Here is a 25,976-nt window from a genome sequence, read left to right on the forward strand (position 1 = left end):
AAGGAAGGCTAGGCTAAGCTGTGATGTTCAGTAAGTTAGGTGTAGTAAATGCATTTTCAACTTAAAATACTTTAAACTTATGATGGGTTTACTGGGATGTAAGCCCATCACAAATTGAGGAAGAGCTATAGTTTCCCTATGATAGTCTACTTTTGAAATGTATATAACTCAATCTGAGGTAGCAACCAGCAGAGACACCTAAGTGGAAACTCTCATCATTCTGTCACTTTATGTCCAAGGGACGACAGTGGGACAGTCTGTTGGCATTTGGGGCGCATATTTTAAGTGTTTACACCCTTAGTGGAGCCTGCGGGAAGAGTTACTGCCAGAGGGGACTCTGACTAGAATCTACCATCTATATAAACCTAGTTCTCACAGTGAGCTCGGGGGAGGATGGTCTTGGAATTTTACTTAAGACTAAAACCACAAAAATAACAACACAAATGGTCCCTCTTTAATGCTTTCTGTAAACTGGGAACAAATTTATAGTCTTTTTAGACATCACATTTCTTGTAGGTTTTTTTCTGAATATCAAGTAATTCACTGAAACCTTTACATACTAGCTAAAAAACTGAGGCCCCATCATTTCTCCATGGGAATCCAAATGTCCCTGAAGGCATATTCTATTTAAAGAAATAATCTCCATTTCTAAATTTCTGGCACATGGTTGAAAGGCTGGCGAGGGAGAGACCAGCTTTGTGTACTAGCTACTGGTGCATGAACTACCAAAATTCCATCATTCAATCTAACTGAGAGAAAAGTCCATTTGAATTAGTAGAGAGCTCTGATTGTAGAATATTTGAATGGAAATATAGTTTTATATTGCATATATATATATATATATATTCAGACTAGCTGCTCCCAGAGTAGTTCTGCTGAGCTTGTTATAATGAATAGATGGCTCATTAATAATTAGCAATATAATTTACATCCAAATAATTCATATAATTTCCTAAAGTCTTAAAAACTCTTCTTTACTATTTCTCTAACTATTTCTAAAAGCCTTTCCTTGAGAGGCAGTTGAAAAAATAAACTCAGCATAGTCCACGTTGAACCATTAACAATTCTGAAGTGGTTAGGACTAAAAATAAGGTTTGATTTTAGGTTCTTGAAATGAGATAGTCTCTCACACTGTGATAAAGCTTCAAGGCAACAGGTCTCTTTATGTGAGTACTGAAGCGACTTGTTATGAGTAGGGCATTTTAAGGGTAGCCACCTGGAGACTAGGGTACCTCAAAGCCATCATTACAGTGTTCCTGAGAATCATAAATAGGTACCTTTAAGCTGGACACATGGGCCTATCGACAAATATTCTGAATCAACATCTGCCTAAATGATGGCAACAAAAAGGTTTTGTGAGCAAATCCTTTTCCAGGAAGAGAAGATTTAACTAGCGGTCTTGCTTCCCAGGTCTCAGAGAACCTGGGGAAGCCCTTAGAGTGCAGCTTGCTGATTGGTGCTTAAGGTTAATCACTATGGTTACATGGACACCAAGGGGAATTGATTAGGCTGCCCGTGCTCATTGATCCAGTACAGCCACTAGTAAACTAGACAGGACACATTTTTTTTAAAATGTCTTAATGTGGTTGAATTGTATACCTTTGGCAGAAACCTTTTGGACAGCTTTATTTCAGAACTATATTGAGACTATCATGGAAAAACAACCTACGTGTACAATACTTTATTATCTGCATCATCTCACTGGATTTATAAATGGAAGGCTAGAAAACTTTCCAAATGGCTAGGGTTTCAAGAAGACTTGAGAGCAATAGTGCAGATTTAGAAGAGAAATTTGGTTTGATTTAGATGGGGAATAGAGGAAATAACACCAATGACTTTTTTAGATACACCTTGAAGGAAGATAGGCTTATGAAGCCTGCATCATTTGAGCGCTGTTTTGGCTCATGGCTAGAAGTCAGTATTGGGCCCTCACAATGATCAGAAACAACATTGACCTACCTTCCATCTTGCCGGCTGATGGTAAATCCATAATCACTGTGGTGCAAGAAACTAACATTCACCCCTACTAGAGGAGTTCCATCTACAGCCACCACCTGGCCTCGAATCACGCAAGCACGCCTGCAACACAAGATGAAAGACAAATATAAAAGCATGCTGAGACTAGATTCTAGAAGCCAAGTTGGAGAAACTACAGAAAACAGAGTTAAGCATAACAAGGAAAACAATAATTTCACCAGTGGGTAGTCACTTCTAATAACATTTTGGTGAGGGTGTGCATATCTTTTTTACCAATGTAAATTGGGATTATACTCAGCATACTTCTGATTCTTGATATTTTAATGTTGGTAGTATATTATTAGGGCTTCCCAGGTAGCTCAGTTGGTAAAGAATCTGCCTTTACCAGGAGATCTGCCTTTACAATGCAGGAGACCCCAGTTTGATTTCTGGGTCGGGAAGATCCTCTGGAGAAAGGATAGGCAACCCACCCCAATATTCTTGGGCTTCCCTGGTGGCTCAGATGGTAAACAATCTGCCTGCAATGTGGGAGACCTGAGTTTGATCTCTGGGTTGGAAAAATCTCCTGGAGGAGGGCATGGCAATCCACTCCATTATTCTTGCCTGGAGAATCCCCATGGATAGAGGAGCCTGGTGGGCCACAGTCCATAGAGTCGCAATGAGTGGGACACAACTCAGCGACTAAACACAGCACACGGTATATTATTAACGTCGTCCAATATAATTAGAAATTCCTTAATATATCATTTTGTTATTACATAATATAGCCCTAAAACAGTATTTCTTGTTTAATACAGCCCCTGTTTTAGGATATTTAGTTGTTTCTTATTTTTTCTACATTGAATTTCTTATTATTTCCTTGGGAGGTAGTCCTTGTTGTGAAAAGATACTTTTCTCTTATGAAAATTAATAAAAACTAAAATTAGTTAATATCTAAATACATTGTAGATATGATTAAAGTCCCTGATGACCACCCCCCTCCTGTTGTTCCTAGTCTTTTCCCCAGAGGCAATCATTAGTAACATTGTGTTGAGTGCATTTTCTATGTATTTATATACATAGGTGTGAACATTTTTTAGGCCCTAAATACATATTGCCAAATTGTTTTTATTGGAAAAATAATTTTAACAAAGCAGATTTAGTTGGATGAATTTTAACAGTTAAAGTTGGCAAAAGAGACATGGTCCCTGGTGATATATGAACCCTGTTTCTCTGACCTGAGTGAAATGAAATATTTCAGGAGATTTTCCCTTTAAACAAATGAGTTTCATCCTTGACAAATAGGGGAACTCCATTAGACTAGCCCTTAATAGTGCTGCCCCCCAGGGACCCAGTCCACTAAAACATGTAGACTTTCAGGTCTAGCATGGTCAACAAGCTGTAACAAAGTTTAGGAGCTTGGCAGTTAAGAAGAGGGCTCATCGGCAACCCACAAGCATGGAGTATTCACTTCTCTGTCATTACCAGGGCAGTGGGGAGGAAGAAGTCTCTAGAATGTGCATTTTATAGCTGGAGAAGGTTGGGTAAAAGTAGTGATTTTTCCTAGGGCATCAATGTAATTTTTTTTCCCCACAAAGCAAAATTCAGGGTATCCAGGCAAGCTCAATCTTGGATTAAAAGGGACAATGTTATTTGGGCAAACGTGACTTTTCCAACGTAATCATAGTAATTTCACCCTGGTATTATATATTCTTTGAATCAGCAAGTCAAGGCAATGCATCTAAAAGCTCTCGACCACAAAAGCTCATTCAAGAGAGAGAGAAAAAACACTACCCTGAGAAAGCAAAAGACAGTTACCAGTCAAAGCTTATGTTATATGTTAGAGCCAATAAACATACTATTAAAATATTGCAATCAGAGGAACTGGGATAGAAGTTATACTAATAGGATAGTTCCTGTTAAAACATCTAAAGCCTTCCCCCAATGCAAGCTATAAGCCACTAAATACAGCACAAAGCTAAGCTGGGCTTCCCAGGTGGCTCAGTGGTAAAAAATCTGTCTGCCAATGCAGGAGATGCGAGTTTGATCCCTGGGTCGGAAGGTCCCCTGGAGGAGGGCATGGCAACCCACAGCAGTATTCTTGCCTGGAGAACCCTATGGACAGAGGAGCCTGGCGGGCTACAGTCTACGGGGTTGCAAAGGAGTCAGACATGACTTAGCAACTAAACACAACAACAAAGTTAAGCCAGAATAATTGATGCTATTAGTGCTTTTATTGAGCTCTTCAGGCCAACATTCCTAGTTCTGACATGAATCAGTGGCTTTCCTCTTTCCACTGAGCTGCCCATCTTATGAATTCTGTAAAATAATGATTCTGAATGGCATGCAAATGGCATACTGGCACTTGCTTTGCCTTATCTGATTCCTCTAGTTCCTTTTTGGGGAGATTTTGAAATTTTGAGGTCTTGAAACCCCACATTTTTCTAATAGAGAAGACATTTGAAAGGTACCAAATTCTGGATTTTGAATTAATTCTGACAGATCTGGTCCCTGGTTTTAAATCCAATGTAACAAGAAATGAAGAGAGAAGGATGTCTTTAGTTTTATACAGTAACCCTTTGAAAATCTTTACAAACCAAAATTTGACAAACTAGGTATAGATTAAGTAGAAACCAGCTGAGAAAATCTGCGAACTACATATGGATTGGAACCAGAGGGGCTGCGGACAGAGGTACGTTTGTGAGGCCACCTCCATTTGAAAATCAGCACAGCATTGCCTCCTGTGCCTATGTGCTGATGGCTTTTTGCAGAGTGTGATGGGGGCATTTATGAACTTGCCAAGGCTTTACCAGTTAGCAAGGTGGGCTTTTCAGCAATGACGCCTTCCTAGGTGGTTGCTGATTCCCTATTGGCAAGACAATTCTACACTCGCTTATTTTATTTGTTCACATTAATCTATATAGTGTGTCTTCCCACAGCTGTACTAGGCTCCATTATTTTTGTTTTTATTTTGTCAAGTCTAGTTGACATTATTTGCCCATATTTTACGACAGACACAGGCCTGTCTCTTCTCTTTGCTGTTCTTTTATTTTCTATACAGCTTATATTTATGAAGGATCCAGGCTGGTGAGTGAAAGTCTCATAAAAGTTATCATTATCCTGTGCATTTCTCTTGTATTCCTCTCTTCATTCTGTATCTCATTCTGAGTAGACTTGTCTTTTGACTCCTCTGCTCTTTAATATTCCTCATATTTTATGAAGCACACAGATTTGTGTGATAATGACTCATCAAAGTCATCATTATTCCAGACATTGTCTACCTGTTCTTCTTCTCATTCATTTCACTCTTCATCATTCATAAATAATGTGCAGACTTGTCTTTCATCTCCCTTACTTCTTTTATTCCTCATATTTTATGACCCACACGAACTTACAGCATATGATAAAGCCCCATAAAACTTATTATTCCACATTTATCAGCACTGAACTCTCTTTGTAATGTATTAGACTTTAAATGTTCTAAGATTCCCTGTATCTTGCTGCATTTGCTCCCATTATTTACACACTCCATGTCATCCGTTTTTCACAAGAATAACTCTTAGCTCTTTTTATTCCTGGATTACTAGTACTTACTATAATCTTTCACCAAATCAGTCATCCTGCATCAGTATAAATTGTCTAAATTTCAGGACAGTATTAAAGTGTTCTTTTTTAATTGGCAGTAATTGGAACTGGCACTGCAGGCAGAAACCTAGGAAACAATCTTTTCAGGCAAACTCCCCATTTCAGAACGAATGCTCTCGAGTCTGCTCACTTTTCAGGTTACTGCAGCTCCAGATGGCCGTTAGGGAACTCCAGATATATTCTTGGTAAATATGGCGTGTTGTGCCACTTTGTACAGCTCAACTGCCATTTTGTACACTCCCAGCTTCTAAACTCAATTTTCTTCGTAATTGTGGATGGTAGCCTTGTTATCTGCTTTTTTTCCCCCTGATTTACACAGCCACCAAAATGTAGTTTCTCCTTCATGTGTATAATCTGTTTGTGTATGCTTCTCATATCCAAGGCGGCCTGAATAATTCATCTTTTCCCTAGATTAGATCCCTGCTGAAGCAGGGAGGTGGGTACGCCTGGGGTCTGACTTTGGTAAGCCCAGGATCCTACTTTCTGCGTTTTCTGTCCTGTGTGTCGTGCTGCTTCCGCATTTCCTCTCCAGTTTCTTCAAAAAGTGAAAGTGTCAGCTGCTCGGTTAAGACTGACTCTTTGCGACCCCATGGACTGTCGCCTGCCAGGCTCCTCTGTTCATGGGATTCTCCAAGTAAGAATACTGGAGTGGGTTGCCATTTCCTCCTCGAGGGGATCTTCCTGACCCAGGGATGGAATCCGTGTCTCCTGCATTGCAAGCAGATTCTTTACTGTCTGAGCCACCAGCGAAACCCCCAGCTTCTTCAGATCACCCTTTAAACGAGGCAGTCATCCTTGGCCTGTCCTTGGTCTGTTCTAAGGAAACATTTTGAACTCTTAAACTTTTGCCCCATGAAAACAACCCTTGACGTGAGTCCTAATCCTTCAAGGACCGTTCTCTGAAAGTTTTTCAATTAAATAATACTCAGAACTCTTCTGAACCTTTGAGATAAGACACCAGAAATTACCGTCTGAGCTGTCATGAAGCTGTCACTGCACATGTATGTGCCCAGTGTGACTGTCTTTTGTGTTTTGTGTGTGTGTGTGTGTGTGTGTGTGTGTGTGTGTGTGTACTCTTAGAGGCGGGTGCTGCATGCTTTCCATCTTTCCTGGGGCTCTTGTTCTTTGATTCAGACTTGAAGGAAGACTCTGCTTCCTTCAACCTTTAAAAACAAGGACCTCTTCCTGCTGTCGTGGGTTACAGCAAGATAACTTGAACTTGGATGAACATGTCCAAAGTGACTTTAAAAACACATATAGGGAAGATCACCCCTCACAAGTATTTCTTTTCTTGCTCTCTGGAGAATACAGACTGCTGCCAACCTGTCTACCTGCTGTCACTATGCTAAAGCAGCAACCTCAAAGGAACTGCTGCTTCCTTTAACTAAATGCTGAATGCTCTAGATGTTGGGAGTTTGGTTTGAAGAGCAGGGCATCTTGGGAAATGTAAGTCAGAATATACTTTACCGAGAGCCTTATGGAACTAACAAGCTGCTTGTTAGACAGTTCTGATGCAAAAGGTCTAATTCATTCTGTATTTGCTACTTTTGTGGCATAGTCAAATTATCCTTGGCCTTCAATAAACTCTGGGTTCCATTTTCCTTTTCCCTTATTTGTTGCCTTTTGTCTTCCATGTCAAATTTCCAATATTCATTCAACACCTCAGGCGAAAACATTAACCTCAAGCACAGAAGTTGGTTTGAAAAACAGCGCTGAAAACTAAATTGCTGAAAGAAGATGTAATTTACTGCATTGTATTTCTGATTAAAATCTTTCATAAGGAAAATGAGGCTGAAGGGCTCGCGAAGTTAGAGCTATTTGGTTTTGCTGCCAAGAGGAGCATAAGCAACCTTTGAAGGGTATGTCTCAAGTCAAGGACCTGGCCAGTGGGGGGTCTGGCAGCAGGTGGGCAGGTGAGGTGGTTTTTTCCACAGGAACAGATGAAATCCTTTCCACAGCTGACAGCTCTGGTCAAGAGACAGCATTGAGAAGGGCTGGGCTGGGAGAGGCCACGTGGACCCTCTGCTCACTGGCATTGGAATCCTGCCGTGTGAATTCTGGCTCAAGTCTCCAAGGGACAGAAACCTGCTGTCTGTGAGGTGTGGTTTCATGGTTCTCCTGACATCTTTTCCGCAGGCTCATTATATCATAAGGTTCCACAGCTGTAGATTGTGTCATTTGGGCTAAATGATTGCCACTTCTGGGGGGCTCTCCTAGAACACAAATACCTCTGAGTGGTTGGGACAAAGGGCTAATGATGCCCTCATATCCATGGCGGCACACAATGAATAAAGGATTTTATATTTGGGCTTCCCTGAGGGTTCAGTTGGTAAGGAATCTGCCTGCAGTGTGGGAGACCTGGGTTCGACCCCTGGGTTGGGAAGATCCCCTGGAGAAGGGAAAGGTTACCCACTCCAGTATTCTGGCCTGGAGAAGCCCATGGACTGTACAGTCCATGGGGTGGCAAAGAGTGGGACACGACTGAGCGACTTTCACTTTCATTTTTCTCAGCGCCGAATCCGTGCTACTGCACGGGTCATAGCCTATCTTGGATAGTACTTATAGGTCTGTCTTTCTCATTAGTCCCTCCAGAGCAAGGACAGTGTGATTTTCCTCTGTGTCATTCCTAGTGCCTTGTGTATATAGCATGTGCTGAAGAGAGCTCCATCGAATTTCAGCTCAAATATCTTTATGTGAAGTTGCAAAATATTTCCAACCTATCCCACAGCACTACTTCAAGGGTTTCAGAGACCACTTTGAGGTTCCTGTGTGACAGATAGATGTCTTATAGTTCATTTATTAGAAGCCAGCATTCTCAATTGTGAATTATGACTTCATCATGAGAGTTTTGTTTGATAATTGACTACTTCAGGGAATTAAATAGTACCCCTGTGATTGGGAAGGATGAATGAATAGTTCTCCTCAAATACTTAATTTATGAACACTTACCCCATTTTTCCTTTATCTACAACCATGTAATTACAATTTGGTATTTCATAACTCACATACATTTGAAGGTTCTAATATTCGGGTATCTGGGGGTTTCCACATATCACATACTGGTTTTTTGATATAAGTTATCTAAGCTGGTACAGCACCATGAAAACATGTAATGTTACAGAATAAACCTGTTTTCATGTTCTGAAAATGTGAATGCAGTGAATGTTTGAAAACTTACTAGTTTTTACGTAAGTAGAACTGGCTGATTTAATTCTATGCAGTTGGTCACTAGCCCAAAGAAATAATACCTACTAACTGGGTAACATTAAAAGCAGCTAGGTAGGAGCATTACCCATCAACATTCTAGGACTTTGGGAAAGGTGGTGCTATTGAAAATGCAGATAGTTTTTTTAAGCAGGATTATTTTCCTCATGGCTAGTGATGTTTCAAGTAAAACAAAATGGGGGCACTCCCCTTGAGGTAGGGTGGCTATTTTCCCATCTGCCCTGGTAATTGCTTGTCAAAAGTAGGCTTGCTTTGGATGCCTGAGATCCCAAAAGTAATGGGAAAAAGATCAAGTGTTTTGAAGCAATAAGAAAATTGACGACACAGTCACATTTTTCAGGACTGTGAAAGTACCGCTTTGCCTCATTTAGACACATGATTATTTTTGTCCAGAATTTGAATCCTGAAATATGTGTCCTGGAAGCCCTGGCAACCCTTGAATAATCTAAAGTTTTGCTTTATTTTTTTGGTTGGTTTGTTTTTGGCTTGTTTTATACATTACTCAAATGGTTTTATCTTTGTAATCAGCCTGATGGGGTTTTATTAACCTCATTAACCTTTCCTGTCACTTCTCTGTGAATCTGCCCTTCAAATAATGGATAGTCATTAAATACAGGGCAAGTCTGTCTTGTTGGCTATAGCTTGGCCATGGATTACTCTTCCCTCCAGGAGGAAAAAGTGTGGCCTAACTTTATCCACCCCAGTGCTAGCTCTGGCTTGTTAATAATCATCGATCTGACTTTTCCTAAGAAATGGAATTAGTCTCGGCCTCGTTTGTTCCTTATGGAAAGTGAGACTAATAGTTCTTATTCCTAATCAGCTCATGAAGATGCTGGAACAATAAAATAACCCAGTAAAGCGACTGCCTTTTGAACTGGACCTTTCGAATTATATTATGTACATATACACACACACACACACACACACACACACACACACACAGACATATGTGAAATATATACAAATATACAATATGAATATATGTATTTATACAAATAAGACATTCATTAAGCACTTACTATGAGTCAGGTACCATGCCAGGCACTCTCCTTATTTTATTTCACTTACCATCAGTATAACCCTGAGTAGGTACGACTAATAGCCTCTTTTAAAAAATGAGGAAATGGATTCAAAGAGGTCAAAAAATGTTGCTTAAGATAATACAGCTATTCAGTGGCAGAATTGGCGGAGGTCTTTTGACCTGGACTCTCAAGGGCCTGAGCTGTAGTATTTTTGAGAGAAGATGTAAATGATGTGGCTACAGATGAAAAGAAAGTGCTCACCCACAAAGATGGTGCTATCCATAGGATATCACTACTTTGTAGACCTTTACCAACTGCTGAGCACTTTCCACGTGCAGGGTGTATAGTGGATGTGCCACACGGTGTCATTTGCTCTTTCTCCATAAACTAGCATTTATTCTGCCCTCTCTAGGGACAAGTTTAGATGACAGAACCAGCTAAAGTCACTTCATGCAGATCATATGGCTGAGAAGTAGGTACTAAGGATTTGAGCCTTTCAATCTTAATTTCGCAGTAAGATAGATAAAATATTAGAAAACACCTATTCACACTGAGATAAGCTGTAGACAGCTACTGTGCATTACTAATGACTGTTATTAAGTACCTCAGAACATCTGAGTTTCAAAATATCACAAGTAACCAACTGAACAGCTTTTTAAAGATTTGTGCTTGGATTTCTTTGCTCAAGAACTTGCAAAGAAGTGAAAGTCGCACATTCTTTCTTTTTTGGTACCTTTAGGTGTTGACTGCTGATTTCAAGAGCTAGTCAGCACTATAAATCTTGGAGCCTTCAGCACGTTGTAATTTTCTAAATGTGTCTTGAACATGTGTTTCCTGAACTTTAGCATTAGATAAAATAGTTCACTGAACAATCAGGAGTTCCCATCTTCACATGTGTAACACCTTTCACATAAACGAGATCAAAGTGCTTTATTAGCAAGTAGCAACGATCTAACTTCTCACTTGGGACAACAACTGCACAAGTGATAAGCAAAGGAGGTTGCTTAGGAAAATTAATGTGGGAAGACAGAATCGCAAGGGATCATGGCAGAGCCAAAGCACTCTTGGCTTCCTTTTCCAAATGTGGGCAGGTTATGTGCAGTGCCTCCCTTTAGAAAGAAAGGTGAACACAGACATTGGCAGGTGCTAATGCTTTAGAAAGAGATCTCCTCAGTCCTTAGTTTATTCAATTTATTCAGCAACTGTTGCATTGTGTGTTTACCAACCCCTAGTTGTGTACCTGGTATAATGTCTTTCATATTCTTAAAATTAAAAATACACACAGATTTTCCATAAGTAAATAGACTTGGAGGTCCTTAACTACTAGATTCATGAAAAAGTTAAACACAAAACGTATGGATTCAAATTGGTTCCTCAGCAAAATTACGAATGATGATGTCACAGACCTTCTGGGGGAATACCTGTACATGGACTATGAATGTTAACTCAATGAATGATTTTAAAATTTTAATTAATTAATTTATTTTTGGCTGTGCTGGGTCTTTGTTACTGCACACAGGCTTTCTCTAGTTGCAGTGAGTGGGGAGCTCTCTCTAGTTGAGGTGCATGGGCTTCTCATTGCAGTGGCTTCTCTTGTTGCAGAGCACGGGCTTTAGGGTACACAGGCTTCAGTCATTGTAGTGCATGGGATTAGTTGCTCGTAGGCATGTGGGATCTTCCCAGAGCAGGGATCAAACCCATGTCCCCTGCACTGGCAAGGCAGATACCTTACCATTGGACCACCAAGTGAAACTGAAAGTGTTAGTCACTCAGTCATGTCCAACTCTTTGTGACCCCATGGACCTGTAGCCCGCCAGGCTCAAGAAATATCTGTTGAATAAAGAAGTGAACACATATCTTCATCATTTTGTAAAAATGAGTTGATAGCAGGATATTAGATTACATTAGGGAGAGCAGAGGACTTTGGTAAATCCTGTAGAGAAATTTAAAATCCTCAGTAACTCTGGAAATATTAATCTATCAGTAAAATGTACATTTCAAAAACAATAACTTGTATCTGTCAAGTATGGTTATTCTTAAATCTTTAGTCTAATCCAAGATCAGCAACTTCTGCAGCAATGATCATCTTCCTACAGCTGTTCCCTTAACCTCAGTCTCAATTTAATAACTCATTTTGCCATTCACAGGATTTCACATGGTATATGTTCCCAAATCAACTAAGTGCAGAAAAGCATATTTTATTAAATAAGTTATGATAAGTAATTAAGGCTGTTACCTGGTATCATGAATAATCAGGTGTGTGCATCAAGATTTCATTATGGAGGGGAGTGTCATAAAGGAAGAGAAGGACATGGGTAAATAAAGAGTTTGCCAAGAAGGTCATGCTCAAGGCATTTGCAGCACCTAGTTTGTTTTGGGGCACTTGTCTTGGGTTTTCTCATGAGCTGGAACACCAAAGTGAGCCAGTTCACAGCAGTCTTCCTACTGACTCCCTGACACTGCTCATTATTTTCTAATTTTTTCTTGGTTCCCAGTTTTGATTATCAAGCCCACTGAAGACAGAGAGCATTATTGATGGTTACACAAAGTTATAAACGATGTCAATTATGGACAGGCTCTGCCAGTGGTGGAATGCCTCATAAGTTTAAAAAAAAACCAAGAGTAATTACTTTGCTACTGTTATATAATCACTTCATCTTTTAGGAATTTGTTCCTGTGCTATCTGGAGAACAGTAACCTTACCTTTAGGCTGCTCCGACATTTGGGAATCAACTTATTTGAGGTCCTAATATCATCTGTGTGTTCTAGGCAACCAAAATGAGTTTTTCATTAGTAAATATGAGAAGAGCACTTCAATATCATTGCATCAATATCACTCACTCATCCACTCATTTTTTTTAACCTCTTTTCTGCCAAATCCTGTGTTAGAATCTGGGGATGTGGTGGTGTGGTAGATTAACGATAGTCATACATTCTTTGATACTTCTCTCAGTAAGAGGTAGGATTTATGACCCTCCCTTTGAATTTGAACAACCTCTGTGTCTACTTTAATACATAGTATATAACACAAGCGACACTGGTATGATTTTGGACCCAGGTCTTAAGAGACTAGCATCTTCTGTTTCCTGTCTCTTGGAATACTCCAACTTGGAGTTCTGAGCTCAGACAAACTGAAGGTTGGCTGCCATGCCCATAGGAAGCCTGAATGGAGAGGATTTAAGCTGGAAGAGGGATTCCTGGAGGCCATCCAGCTCTTCTAGCTCCCAACTGAGTTAGATTAGCTGAAAGCCCAAATATCATGGAGAAAAGACAAGTCATCCTGGCCACACCCTGTCAGAATTTCTTATCCTTCCTTCCTTTCCTTTTTCCCCCTGCCTTATTTTCTAACCCACAGAATCAAGAAATCTAATAATAATCAATTATTTTAATCCACTATATTTTGGAGGAGTTTGCTATACAGTGATAGATAATCAAAACAAGAGAACAAATCAGACTTGATCCTTGTCCTCACAGAAATCAGATTTAGCAGTGAGGATGGTTCAGAGCTTCTGTATTGCACACCCCAGGCACATCCCAGGCACGAGAATTTGAAATATAGAAACTTCACAGAAAGTTAGAACTAGAAGAAACCTATCACCCTGCTCAACCTCTTCATTTTGTGGCCTGTTAACACCACTGTCATGGGCTTTGTTTTTGTTTAGCTGCTCAGTCGTGTCCGACTCTTTGTGACCCCATGGACTGTAGCCCACCAGGTTCTTCTGTCCATGGGATTCTCCAGGCAAGAATACTGGAGTGGGTTGCCACTTCCTCCTCCAGGGGATCTTCCTGACCCAGGGATCGAACCCCGGGTCTCCTGCACTGCAGACAGATTCTTTACCCCTGAGCCACCAGGGAAGCCCTCATGTGCTCAGCGCCTCTCAACTAGGCTAAGGATTCCAGTAGAAGCAGGTGCATGAGACTGCCACAACGCAGCAGCAGCGCTGCAAATTTTAAGATCTTTAAATTGTTCTTAAAACTTACTCTAAGTGACAAACATAATAGTAAAATGCCTCTTAACATCCACATCTTTCTCCCAGAAAGTGGACATTTTGTTTCCACTATGGTGGAACCTGGGAGTCTATTAGCCTAAGGTGCGAGGCAGAGTGTCTATCAACTTACTCATGAGGTGCACGCAGGCCCCTTAGCGAAAATATTGGTGGAAATCTCCTTCCATTAATTTGATTTCTAATTCATGCTCGGTCACTTTTTTTCCTCTTAGTTAAGATGGGATTTTTATAGACTCTCAGGGAAACCGATCAGAAAGAAAAAAAAGCCAAACAAACACTTGAGGTCTTTCCACGGAAAGCTAGAGAAGCTGTGTAGTCCAGATGTTACAAACTCAAAGGCTAGCAGGGTCAGGCAGGACATTAAAGTGCGGGAGTTGAGCCAGGAGCAAGGGAACCAGTGACTAGTGAACTAGAGAGGCATGCCATCGTCATTCCAGAGGGGTGGCTGGCCCTCAACTCTGGAACACCTATACCAAAGATGTCAAATTTTGTCAACTTTCTAGAGAACGAACCCATTCCAATTTTTATGTTAGATCTCTTAGTTTCTAAATGTTGGGCCAAACAAAATACAGCTGTGGGCTGACAGTAAGTAAGGCCTGATGTAGACACTAGACATGGATTGATGTGCGGATCAGCCTCTCGTGGCTACAAAACAGACAAATGAGTTTGGCCAGACCTTGCTGTCAGCGGTTGCACTAACCGCGGTAGGATTGTGTTTTTTAAATGCACTTCTCCATTAGTGATGGCGAGTGAAATGTCTGGCTTTGCAAATTACTGCTGTCATTTAGTTTAATGTACTCTTGTTTTTACATATTTATAAAAACCTTTTACATTATTAATAGTGATTAAATGCTTAGACACTGAAGATCAATAATGGTTCTGTTCACCTATTTACATTATTAAAAAGTAATAAGTCATACAGGGCGTGCAGAATATGTGGTTTACTTTGTAGTCATGTTTGGAATCGGTTGAGAAAAAAGAAAGAAACTCAGGCTACAGGGTAAAATATATTTAAGGAAAAAATGGTAACTGACAGGCTTGCTGGGAGACTTTACCGTGGGCAAATGGCATGTTGCCAGTGACATCACACCATCAGGGGCACATGAGGTCCACACTCCACGTGCTCTCACATACCAGTGCAGAGAACTCACAACAAGAAAGCTAGTCTCACTTGGATGCACAAGGATGAACAGCTATTTAATCTTTATGGATCCTTGCAACAGTTAGTCACCTATATGCCACCGTCTTTAACTCACAGGCCTCCGATGGTGGCAATGTTCAGCAGCAAGTCCTCCGTGTGGCTCACAGTTTGCCAGTAGGCAAATGAGCCCCTCAGCAATGATTTCTTCATCTGCCTCCCCAGCTATCACTCAATCATGTGGCAAAAACCTAAGAGCAAGTTGGATTCCCTGATTACAGTACCTGTGTTCTAGATCTGTCTGAGAGCAACCCCGCAGTCAGATATGTATAAGGACCAAAAGTCTTTAGCCCAGCTCTCTAAGGAGCCAAAGTGGCTCAACATAGTGGTTTAGAAGTCTGGCTCTCAGTATGAACCTGCTTGCGTTCAAATCCTGGCTCTGACACCCACTGATTGTGACCTTGGGCAAGCAACTTGACATCTCAGTTATTGTTTTTTTACCCCAAAAGTGGGGATCACAATGGTACCTACCATATCAGGTTTTTGTAAGGATTAAATAACACACGTAAAAGCTTAGTATGAGACCTGACACAAAAGAATTGCTTAATAACAATTTACATGTAGCAAAAGGCCCATTTTACCAGTTGTTCTACCAAGAAGTTCATTACCACTGGCTTGAACTTTTTAAATAATATCATCAAAATATCATTGAAATGTGTTCAAATGAGGTGGATTTTACCATATTGCCTGGTTTCCAGATGTCATTCAACCAGATGTCATTCATCCTATATAAATTAGACCTCAGTCACTTGGCTTATTTAAAAACAAGTTGAAATGGGGCAGCAGTGGTGTAACAGAAAGATTACAAGAGTTACTACATAGGAATAAAACTACCATGTGACCCATTACTGGGCATATACCCTGAGAAAATCATAACTGAAAAAGACACATGTATCCCAATGTTCATTGCAGCACTATTTACAATAGTCAGGACATGGAAGCAACCTAGATGTCCATCAACAGATGAATGGATAAAGAAGATGTGGTACATATATACAATGGAATATTACTCAGCCATAAAAAGGAATGAATTTGAGTCAGTTCTAGTGAGGTGGATGAACCTAGAGCCTGTTATACAGAGTGAAGTAAGTCAGAAAGAGAAAAACAAATATTGTATATTAATGCATATATATGGAATCTAGAAAAATGGTACTGATGAACCTATTTGCAGGGCAGGAATGGAGACACAGATGTAGAGAACGGACTTGTGGACACAAGGGGAAGGGGAATGTGGGATGAACTGAGAGAGTAGCGTTGACATATATACACTACCATGTGTAAAATAGGTAGCTAGTGGGAAGCCTCTGTAAAATACAGGGAGCTCAGCCCGGTGCTCATGATAACCTAGAGGGGTGGGATAGGGTTGGGTAGGGGAGAACCTCAAGAGGGAGGTGATATACATATATATCCGTACAGCTGATTTGTATTGTCGTATGGCAGAAACCAACACAACATTGTAAAGCAATTATCCTCTAATTAAAAAAACAGAGTTGCTACAAAACAAGGCTATTGGCTGTGTGATGTTGGACGATTATTTAATCTCTCTGGACCTCAGTTTCCTCATATATAAAATGCACCAAGACAACACCTACTTCACAGGGATATTGTGAGGATACAATGAAATAATGTTTGTTTGAAAGCTGCACAAACTAAAAAGTACAATAGAGATGTAAGAGCTTGTAACTATTATTACTTATACTCTACATGATCAGAGTTGGATTTATTTTATCCAGAGATACTCTGAATAACACTGGATTATGTGTTGATTTTTGAGAGGAAATAGAGTTAGATTGCTTGTCCTCAACTATTTCCCTTTTCTGACAGATTAGAGATGTGTGTCAGAGCTGAGACCACTGGGTGAAGGAGACCACAGTTCTGAATTCAAATGCGACTTTCAGAGCTACTTGATAACTTGGGGCCTTTTACAAAAGAATAAGGAAAACTCAGTCAAGCCAGGAGGAGGAGAAGGGCATTAAGCACCACAAGTAATAGGTTTGTTCACTCTGCGAGTGGCTGGCAAACACTGCTGAAGCATGAAGCTGAACCACAGGGGCTGGAATTTCTCTTCCCTTTTCTAAGTTTATTGCTCAAATGCCCTCCTGTAGGTCACAATAACGTGGCTCCTGTCTCTCTCAGGTCCTGACTTTCTCCCTTTAGTTGAGTTCAGCGAGTCATTTAAATATGTATCTCCATGTCATGGAAGTTGTTATTTCATTTACCTTCTTTTCTTTGTTTCGACTGAATTTCCTTAAGCATGAAGGTTTTTTGTTTCCTTTGTTCCTCTGGAGTGCAATAAATAAGCCTCTACTATCTAAATAAATACTTTGAAGCCATTTGAAATTGCCCCAGACTTGTTATTGAACTGGGGGAGATACTTCAAAATGGGGATGACTGAGTCTCTTGGAAGAAGGCAAACTTTGACTAGATCCCCTGGCAGAGAAGGTCTTTCTTGTGGTACATCGGCATTTGAGTTTGGGGTTCTGTCTAAAGATTGAAAAGGTTAGAACTGCACATAATAAACATAATGAGAAGCAACTAAGCCTGTGCACCACAACTATCAAAGTCCACATGCTCCAGGGCCCGTGAGCCACAACTACTGAGGCCACGCACCACAAGTACTGAAACCTATGCACCCAGAGCCTGTGTCCCACAACAAAAGAAACCACTGCAATGAGAAGCCTGTGCATTACAACAGGGAGGAACCCCTGCTCGCCGCAGCTAGAGAAAGCTGGTGCATAGCAACAGAAACCCAGTGCAGCCAAACACATACATAATAAAAAATTAAAAAAAAAAAAAACAAAAAATAAGAGATCAAGAAGAAAGAAAAATAAACATAATGAGACATTTTAAAGTTTCAATAACAGTTCTGGTATACAATTTGGGAGAAGGATGTTGACTGTTTTAAATTTCCATGCATGTGTTTTTTTACCTCTTTTCTACTGTGTACAGGGGTCAAGACTGAATTGTAATTTTCTTAGATTGTCACTCAGATCAATATAAACTCTTGACTGAGCTTTTCTCAGGGACTGATAATACCCACCAGGATGCGACTGTGTGGGTGGGATGTAGACAAGTGCTCCCGGATAAATACTTTCCATGTTTTTGTTTTTTTTTTTTAACTTTCTTTTTGTAATAGTCTAGAAGCTACTGAAATATCAGAAACAGAATGAAGGGAAAACTCTACATTCCATGCTTGGGGGGATATTTCTTTTTTATCCTCTGGTCTTTCTTGCATCTGAATTGAACTTGCAGCTGCCACAACCATCTTTCTATCAATCTGAGAATGAAGTTTCTGCTGAAGGTGGTAGACTAGAGAAATGTAAAGGACCTGGGGCCTTGATGACGTTACTGAAGCCTTAGCTCAGCCAACACCTGAGCCCCACAACTGCTGGACTTTCTATTTTGAGAGATAAACATCCTTACTGTTTAACAACAGTATTTAAACATGTTTAATTGTGGCATGAACAAAAGAGAGGACATTTTTAAGCGATCAGAAATATTGACTTCACTGACTTACTTATATCTAGTGCTAAGAAGATGAACCAGAGAAGGACAATGAGCAAAATCATGTTATTACATTTCAAATAAGTAAGTTAATTAAAAAAAATTTTTTCGTCTAATGGGTTGGATTTTGGTCTCAGGTCTTTAGTGACAATTCACACATTTGAGCTTCCCTTAGAAGACAGATTTTCACAAGTCTTGCATTTCACTTTAGAATATCAAATGCACCCAATTCTCTCATATGGAAACGTTTTACACCCATAGAATGAAACTTAAAATTTAGTTTCTGAAATTCAAGAATTTTTCAAATCCAGAAGCTAAACAATAACTTTGAAAATTATACTTGTTTTTGTCATTAAAAGCCTTGTTTACACTTCACCACGAATAATATACATCATGTGGGTTTTGTGTGTGTGTGTGCATGTTTCTTTCACAGTTAAAGAAAAACATGACCACTGTTCATTAAAGAATAAAATAAATACATATATACCTGCTGTCAAATGAGATCTCTGGAGGAATGACATGAGTACTGTCCTTGCCAATAAGGAATTTGATTCGATCATAGAAAAGTCTTGAAGTGTGCTGAGACAAGAGAGATTGGCTTTGCTGAATGAGGTCAAGAGGATCTGGTGAGCCCTGGCAGAGAGGACTGACATAACAGTTGCTTTGTTGACAACAATCCGGGTCCACACAGTCAGTCAAACCATCTGAAAAAGAAATTTTGGAAATTTAGCTTCAGGAGAAACAACATAATTTAAAATATGCACAAATGGAGAAAAATCTAGAATATAGCCAAAGGTAACTGTCCATGTTTTGAGTTTAGAATCTATTTTTTTTTTGGAGCAATGTATCATAATGTTTCATTTTATTTTATTTTATTTTATTTTCCATTTATTTTTATTAGTTGGATAGAATCTATTAAATTCACATATTTCTCATGATTTATCTATCACTCTCTCTGAGTTTACATGGCACTTCAGTGAAATTCAAACTATTTTGTTTATAAATCTTTCCTTCCTGAGTCCTCCTGCAGTACCACATTGGTTAGCATTTGAAGAGAGTATTCTGTTAGTTACCACTTTTTAAAAAATTTTTATTGGAGTATGCTTGCTTTACAATGTTGTCTTAGTTCTACTGTCCATCAACAGGAATAGACAAAGGAGATGTGGTGTATATATACACAATGGAATATTACTCAGCCATAAAAAGGAATGAAATTGGGTCATTTGTAGAGACATGGATGGACCTAGAGACTGTCACACAGAGTGAAGAAAGTCAGAAAGAGAAAAATAAATATCATATATTAATGCATACATGTAGAATCTAGAAAAATGGTATAGATGATCCTATTTGCATGGCAGAAACAGAGATACAGATGTAGGAAAAAACATACATGGATACCAAAGGGGAAGAGGGGTGGAAGGTTTTGGGAGATTGATATATATACCCTACTGATATGATGTATAAAATAGATAGGGCTTCCCTGGTGGCTCAGATGGTAAAGAATTCACCTGCAGTGCGGGAGACCTGGGTTCAATCCCTGGGTTGGGAAGATTCCCTGGAGTAGGGAACTGGCTACCCATTCCAGTATTCATTGACAGACTTTATTTTCTTAGGCTTCAAAATCACTGCAGATGGTGACTGCAGCCATGAAATTAAAAGATGCTTGCTCCTTGGAAGAAAAGCTATGACAAACCTAGACAGCATATTAAAAAGCAGAGACATTACTTTGCCGACAAAGGTCCATCTAGTCAAAGCTATGGTTTTTCCTGTAGTCATGTATGGATGTGAGAGTTGGACCATAAAGAAAGCTGAGCACCAAAGAATTGATGCTTTTGAACTGTGGTGTTGGAGAAGACTCTTGAGACTCCTTTGGAATGCAAGGAGATCAAACCAGCCAATCCTAAAAGAAATCAGTCCTGAATATTCCTTGGAAGGATTGATGTTGAAACTGAAGCTCTAATACTTTGGCCACCTGAGTGAAGAACTGACTCATTGGAAAAGACCCTGATGCTGGGAAAGATTGAAGGTGGGAGGAGAAGGGGATGACAGAGGATGAGATGGTTGGATGGCATCACTGACTCAATGGACATGAGTTTGAGCAAGCTCCGGGAGTTGGTGATGGACAGGGAAGACTGGTGTGCTGCAGTCCATGGGGTAGCAAAGAGTTGGACATGACTGAGTAACTGAACTGAACTGATAAAATAGATATCGCTCTTTTGAAGTTTCCTTCTTCCTCAGCAAGACCATTCCTCCAGGAAAATAACTGTTTCTTATATTTTTTAAATTTATCACATCATGTACATTTCTGAACACACAATTAACAAAGACTTACCAACCTGAATTTGTTTGTACTTTAAAAAATTCTCCCAACATACTTGTCTAGTCCTAACTCTCACAATAGAAGTTGGTATTCTTATGGTGACAAAATGTCTAAAGTAGGGCAGTGATTTTCACTTCTGAAAATTACCTGGAGAGTTTGAATCAATTATTGGAGAGTTTTTTAAACCTGTATATTCTTCAGTCCCACCTATTAAAGCAGAACTTCCTCAGAGCCCGGGATTATGCCAAACTTAATCTGGGTGATTCTGAAGCATACTAAATTTTCAGAACCACATTTTTTGAGAATCTGTAGAAGTGACTAGAACTTACTTGTCCCAAATAGCATTATTTGAGGCATATACTAAGTAACTTCCTGTATATAGTGATAAGTGGCTCTCTTTCATTCCTAGGCCTTCACCATTTCTTCCAGACTCCAGAATCCAGGGTTGTTCCAATAAATTAATCACATAAAAGCTTCATTCTTTTGTAGAGGAATGATGTGGTACACAGGGGTTCCAGGAGGAAGGGAGACTTGAGAATACAGTCATCCCTTGGTATCTGAGGGTGATTGGTCCCAGGACCCCCACGGATACCCAAATCCAAAGACACTCAAAAGTGAACGTGTGAGTCCACTCAGTTGTGTCTGACTCTCAGATCCCATGGACTTTAGTCTGCCAGGCTCCTCTATCTATGGGATTCTCCAGGCAAGAATACTGGAGTAGGTTGCCACTCCCTTCTCCAGGGGATCTTCCTGACCCAGGGATCAAACCCAGTCTCTTGCATTGCAGGCAGACTCTTCACCATCTGAGCCACGAGGGGACTCACTCCTTTATATAAAATGGTATAGTATTTGCATATAACCTATGCATATCCTCCTGTATACTTTGTCATCTCGAGATTGCTTATAATGCCTTTGTTGTTTAGTGACTAAGTCCTGTCGAATTTTTTGTGACCCTGTGGACTGTATCCTGCCAGGCTCCTCTGTCCATGGGATTTCCCAGGCAAGAATACTCGAGTGGGTTGCCATGGAAAGAATACTCGAGTGGGTTGCCATGCCCTCCTCCAGGGGATCTTCCCACCCAGGGATCAAACTGCATTGGCAGAAGGATTCTTTACTACTGACCAGGAACTAATACAATGTAAATACCATGCACACAGTTATAAGTATAATGTAAATGCTATGTAAATAGTTATGAGGGGTGTGCCAAATTAAAGTTTTGCTCTTAGGAACTTTCTGGAATTCTTTTTCTTTTTCCAAATATTTTTGATCTGTGGTTGGTTGGATCCACAGGTGCAGAATGCGAGGATACGAAGGGTTGACTGTAGGTACACAGCACTGTGTTAGGTGCCTGGGAAGTAAAAAGCTAAAACCAACTCTTTTCCTGTTTTTAGGTGCTCAGAGCTTAGTAGGAGGAATAGGCACACAAAACAGCCGACTCTTACATTTGTTAAACCTGCAATAGGCGTTACAAAAGAGTTAACTGCAAAGAGAAGGGGCTGGAGCGATTAACTGAGCATATAGATACTTCATTCCACACCCAATATGGAAAAAAATATCAAAGTCCTTCCAAGGTCCTTAAAGCAGACAAGTAGCTCTAGTGTCGATGCTTAACAAGGGTAAATATAAAGATGCTCAACTTCTTGCTTGCTGTGGAATAGGGAGGTGCAGATGGATCACGGTTCCTTAGGCTGATGATGAAAGTCACTGGCACGGGTTTCATGTGGCTGTTTTGCTCGCTCTCAGGTGCTTACAAGACTGCTCCTGTTGAGCTGGAGGGGGATGCACCACAGCTGGAGGCAATGGAAGCCAGGAACACCAAGGGAGTAGGCGTTTGGAACAGTAGCCCCAGGGCACCCAGGAAATATTTTTCCCCACATGAGGTCCTTTCAAATTCCCTGTACCATAGACACTACTTTGATTTAAAATGCAGTTTGCTGCTTTCTGGCCTCTGCCGTTAGTTCAGTGTATTTTTGCCCCTGAGTTTTGCTTTTCTGTATACATGTTTTTCACTGATGAATAATTTTTAAGTGTGGATTAGTTTCACTAAGAGGTTCTCTTCTTGTCCCCTTTCTCCCCTCATTCAGCAAATTTTATGAACAGATTTTCACTAGATTGTAGATGCTGCAACCTGCTGCAACCCTCCAGGACATTGCTCATAGCCTCCTCTCAGCACCTTCCCTCTTTACTCTGCTAATGAAACATCCGGATGTGCTGAAAAGCTGGCAAAAATATCAGTCTGATGAAAACAGTTTTCCGATGTCTGGAATTGGTGCATAAAATACTAAACAATGAAAAACTGCTTTTTCAGATGGGCAATCACCTTTATCTTTCAACTGGCAGCGAATGCAGTAGTCATAAGATTGGGCTTTCACAGGTTTCAATCTGTCAACCGCACTTTTCTAACTTATTTTTGAAAAGAAATGGATTTTAAATAAATAGTAATGCCCAAATGATCTTCAAACTGGAGCCTAAAACTAATCACAGAGCCAATTGAAAATTTGGGCTCATATTCTCATAGAATTATGTGCTATAAATTCCAAGCTAATGTTTCATATGCCATAATCGTCTATTGTACGGGGTTGACCCTCTAAGACCTCTGTTTTCTGAGAGAATAGTACAACTTCTCTTGAATCTAGAAAGGCTACAGGCAAGCCAACCAATAATGGTAGGCAACCCCTGAATTATAATTCATAGGTAAGCCCAGTACATGGGCAAAGATCTACTTACCAATTATCACATTGGATAACACTCCATACAGTATGTCTAGACTGTTACAAAGAAGTGTAAATGACAGTCACACTGCTTGTGTGTGGGTTGCTTTTTTTCTTTCTTTGGCTATTAATGGATCTTTTATCGTTCTGAACTGGAAGCTGTGGCACCGTCCTGACAGCCAGGCTCAAGGTGTCAGATATGGACACATGAAATGTTAACTTATTTTACTTTTGGGGCCTATTCCCTTTAAAGGAATAAAAATAAATGCTAGCAAAAAAAGGGAGGTTAAATTGTCTTAAAGGACTAAACACAGCATTCACTGATCCTAGCTTTGCCAGCCAGGTAAGGGCCATTCCAGCTGGCTCAGTTGGCGATCATGAAGATCAAGGACACTGATTTCTTTGGAACATTTCTTCACTATTTAACTTTTACCTATTAGATGCATGCCCTTGGTTGAAAGCCGGATTGAATAAGGGAATATGAGCGATATAGGGAAAACCCATATTTTCCTAATCCTTAAAATGAGTTTACAAGTGTATATCCTCTTAGGGACAGCACCCATATTATCGCTTTGATGAAAAGGGACAGCTAGTCCATGGTAGGCTATCCAAAAGGATTTGGCAACATGTATAGATTAGTTAGGGGCTTTCCAGGTGGCACTAGTGGTAAAGAACCTGCCTGCCAATGCAGGAGACACAAGAGATGTGGGTTCCATCCCTGGGTGGGGAAGATCCCCTGGAGGAAGGGCATGGCAACTCACTCTAGTATTCTTGCCTGGAGAATCCCATGGACAGAGGAGCCTAGTGGGCTACAGTCTATAGGGTTGCAAAGAATTGGACATGACTGAAGTGACTTAGCACGCACACATGCATGCATAGATTAGCTAACAGCCTTCCAGGTGGCTCAGTGGTAAAGAATCTGCCCACAATGCAGGAGATGTGGGTTTGATCCCTGGGTCAGGAAGATCCCCTGGAGAAGGAAATGGCAACCCATTCCAGTATTCTTCCCTGGGAAATCCCATGGACAGAGGAACCTGGAGGGCTGCAGTCCACGGGGTCACAAAGAATCAGATACAAGTTAGTGACTATACAGCAGCAGAAACAGCATAATTTAGTTAATATGTGTCAGGTATGGCACTAGGTACTCCCATGTGTATTATTTTAACTAAATCCCCGTGACAACCCTGTTTGGTAGACATTCTCATCTCCATTTCACAAATAAATGAGGGGAAGCCAAAATGTGGTTGGAAGAAATTTGGGAGTCATATTGATACCCAGTGTTCTGACTACAAATAACATGCCTGACATCATCATCCAAGCAGTGTTACTAGTACTAGTGGCCTAGGTGTAAGACCTCCAAGTGCCTGACTAATGTGATATTTAGCTATTTTATTTTTTTTAATTTTTATATTTGGCTATTTTAAAAACATTTATTTAGCTGACTGTGCCAGGTCCTGGTTGTGGTACGTGGGATCTCCAGTCTTCATTGAGACGTGCAGGATCCTTTAGTTGTGGCCTGTGGGATCTAGTTCCCTGACCAGGGATCAAATCCAGGCCCCCTGCATTGGGAGCACGGAGTCTTAGCCACTGGACCACCAGGGAAGTCCCTTAATGTAGTATTTAGAACACATGAAGAGGTTAAGGTGAAAGAATCAGACAACTTTGGTCTAACCTTGACTTTGCCATTTAAAAATCAGTGCAACTCCTGGATTCTCAGTTTCCTCATCTGTTAGATGGGATGAGCAGGGAGCTGTTGTGAGGATCATCACATGCTATCATGATCATATCAGCACAGTGCTTAGGGTTTAGTAGCTAGCACTCTCAATAAATGTTACTTGGCTATTGTCATTAACCAAATTCTAGACTGTACATACAACAAAGAGTCCAGGGACAGCGTCCTAGGGGTAGATGTCAATGGTTTGCAGTGGCAGCTTAAAATGTTCAGACCCACTTCTTTTCAAGCTGCCTTATCACTGACCAGAGGGCAATTAACTTCTCTGTAGCATATTCAGTTCATTAGAACTTGTTCATTTTGTGAACTCTGCTTCGTTAGGTTGTCAGATAGGTAGGAATCTATGTGGCTCTAAATGGACACTAATGCCACAGTAAATCTTTATTCATTGAATTTCACAAGTTCAGAATTTGTTATCATCTGGACAGGGGCTAGACTGAAGCTTAACCTTTTCAGTGTATGTAGAATAGAGGATCTGCCAAGCAAATTAACAATGAAAAGGAAATTGAAGGGCTGATAATTCCAATGATTCAATTGAACAGAATCGTCTCAGACATTTAGGAACCTACAAACAATGGATTAATTTCGAATCGTTCATAAATATTTACTAAAGCAAGCCCTCTACTAGGCAATCCTGGTAGCTTCATTGTTGCTCT

General features: G+C 40.3%; 1 protein-coding gene across 2 annotated transcripts in view; it reads right to left on the minus strand.

The window, feature by feature from the left end:
* The window catches only part of TENM1 (teneurin transmembrane protein 1), an 862,693-nt gene that overhangs the window by 157,218 nt on the left and 679,499 nt on the right, over positions 1-25,976 (minus strand). For both annotated transcript variants that reach the window (XM_070462280.1, XM_070462279.1), the window contains 2 exons: positions 19,045-19,261; positions 1,960-2,079 (listed from right to left, as the gene is read on the minus strand). In XM_070462280.1, coding sequence (XP_070318381.1) covers positions 1,960-2,079; positions 19,045-19,261 — 337 coding nt within the window. The remainder of the gene's footprint in view (positions 1-1,959; positions 2,080-19,044; positions 19,262-25,976) is intronic.

The sequence above is a fragment of the Odocoileus virginianus genome, unplaced genomic scaffold (genome assembly GCF_023699985.2).
Source record: "Odocoileus virginianus isolate 20LAN1187 ecotype Illinois unplaced genomic scaffold, Ovbor_1.2 Unplaced_Scaffold_2, whole genome shotgun sequence".
NCBI classification, from domain to species: Eukaryota; Metazoa; Chordata; class Mammalia; order Artiodactyla; family Cervidae; genus Odocoileus; species Odocoileus virginianus.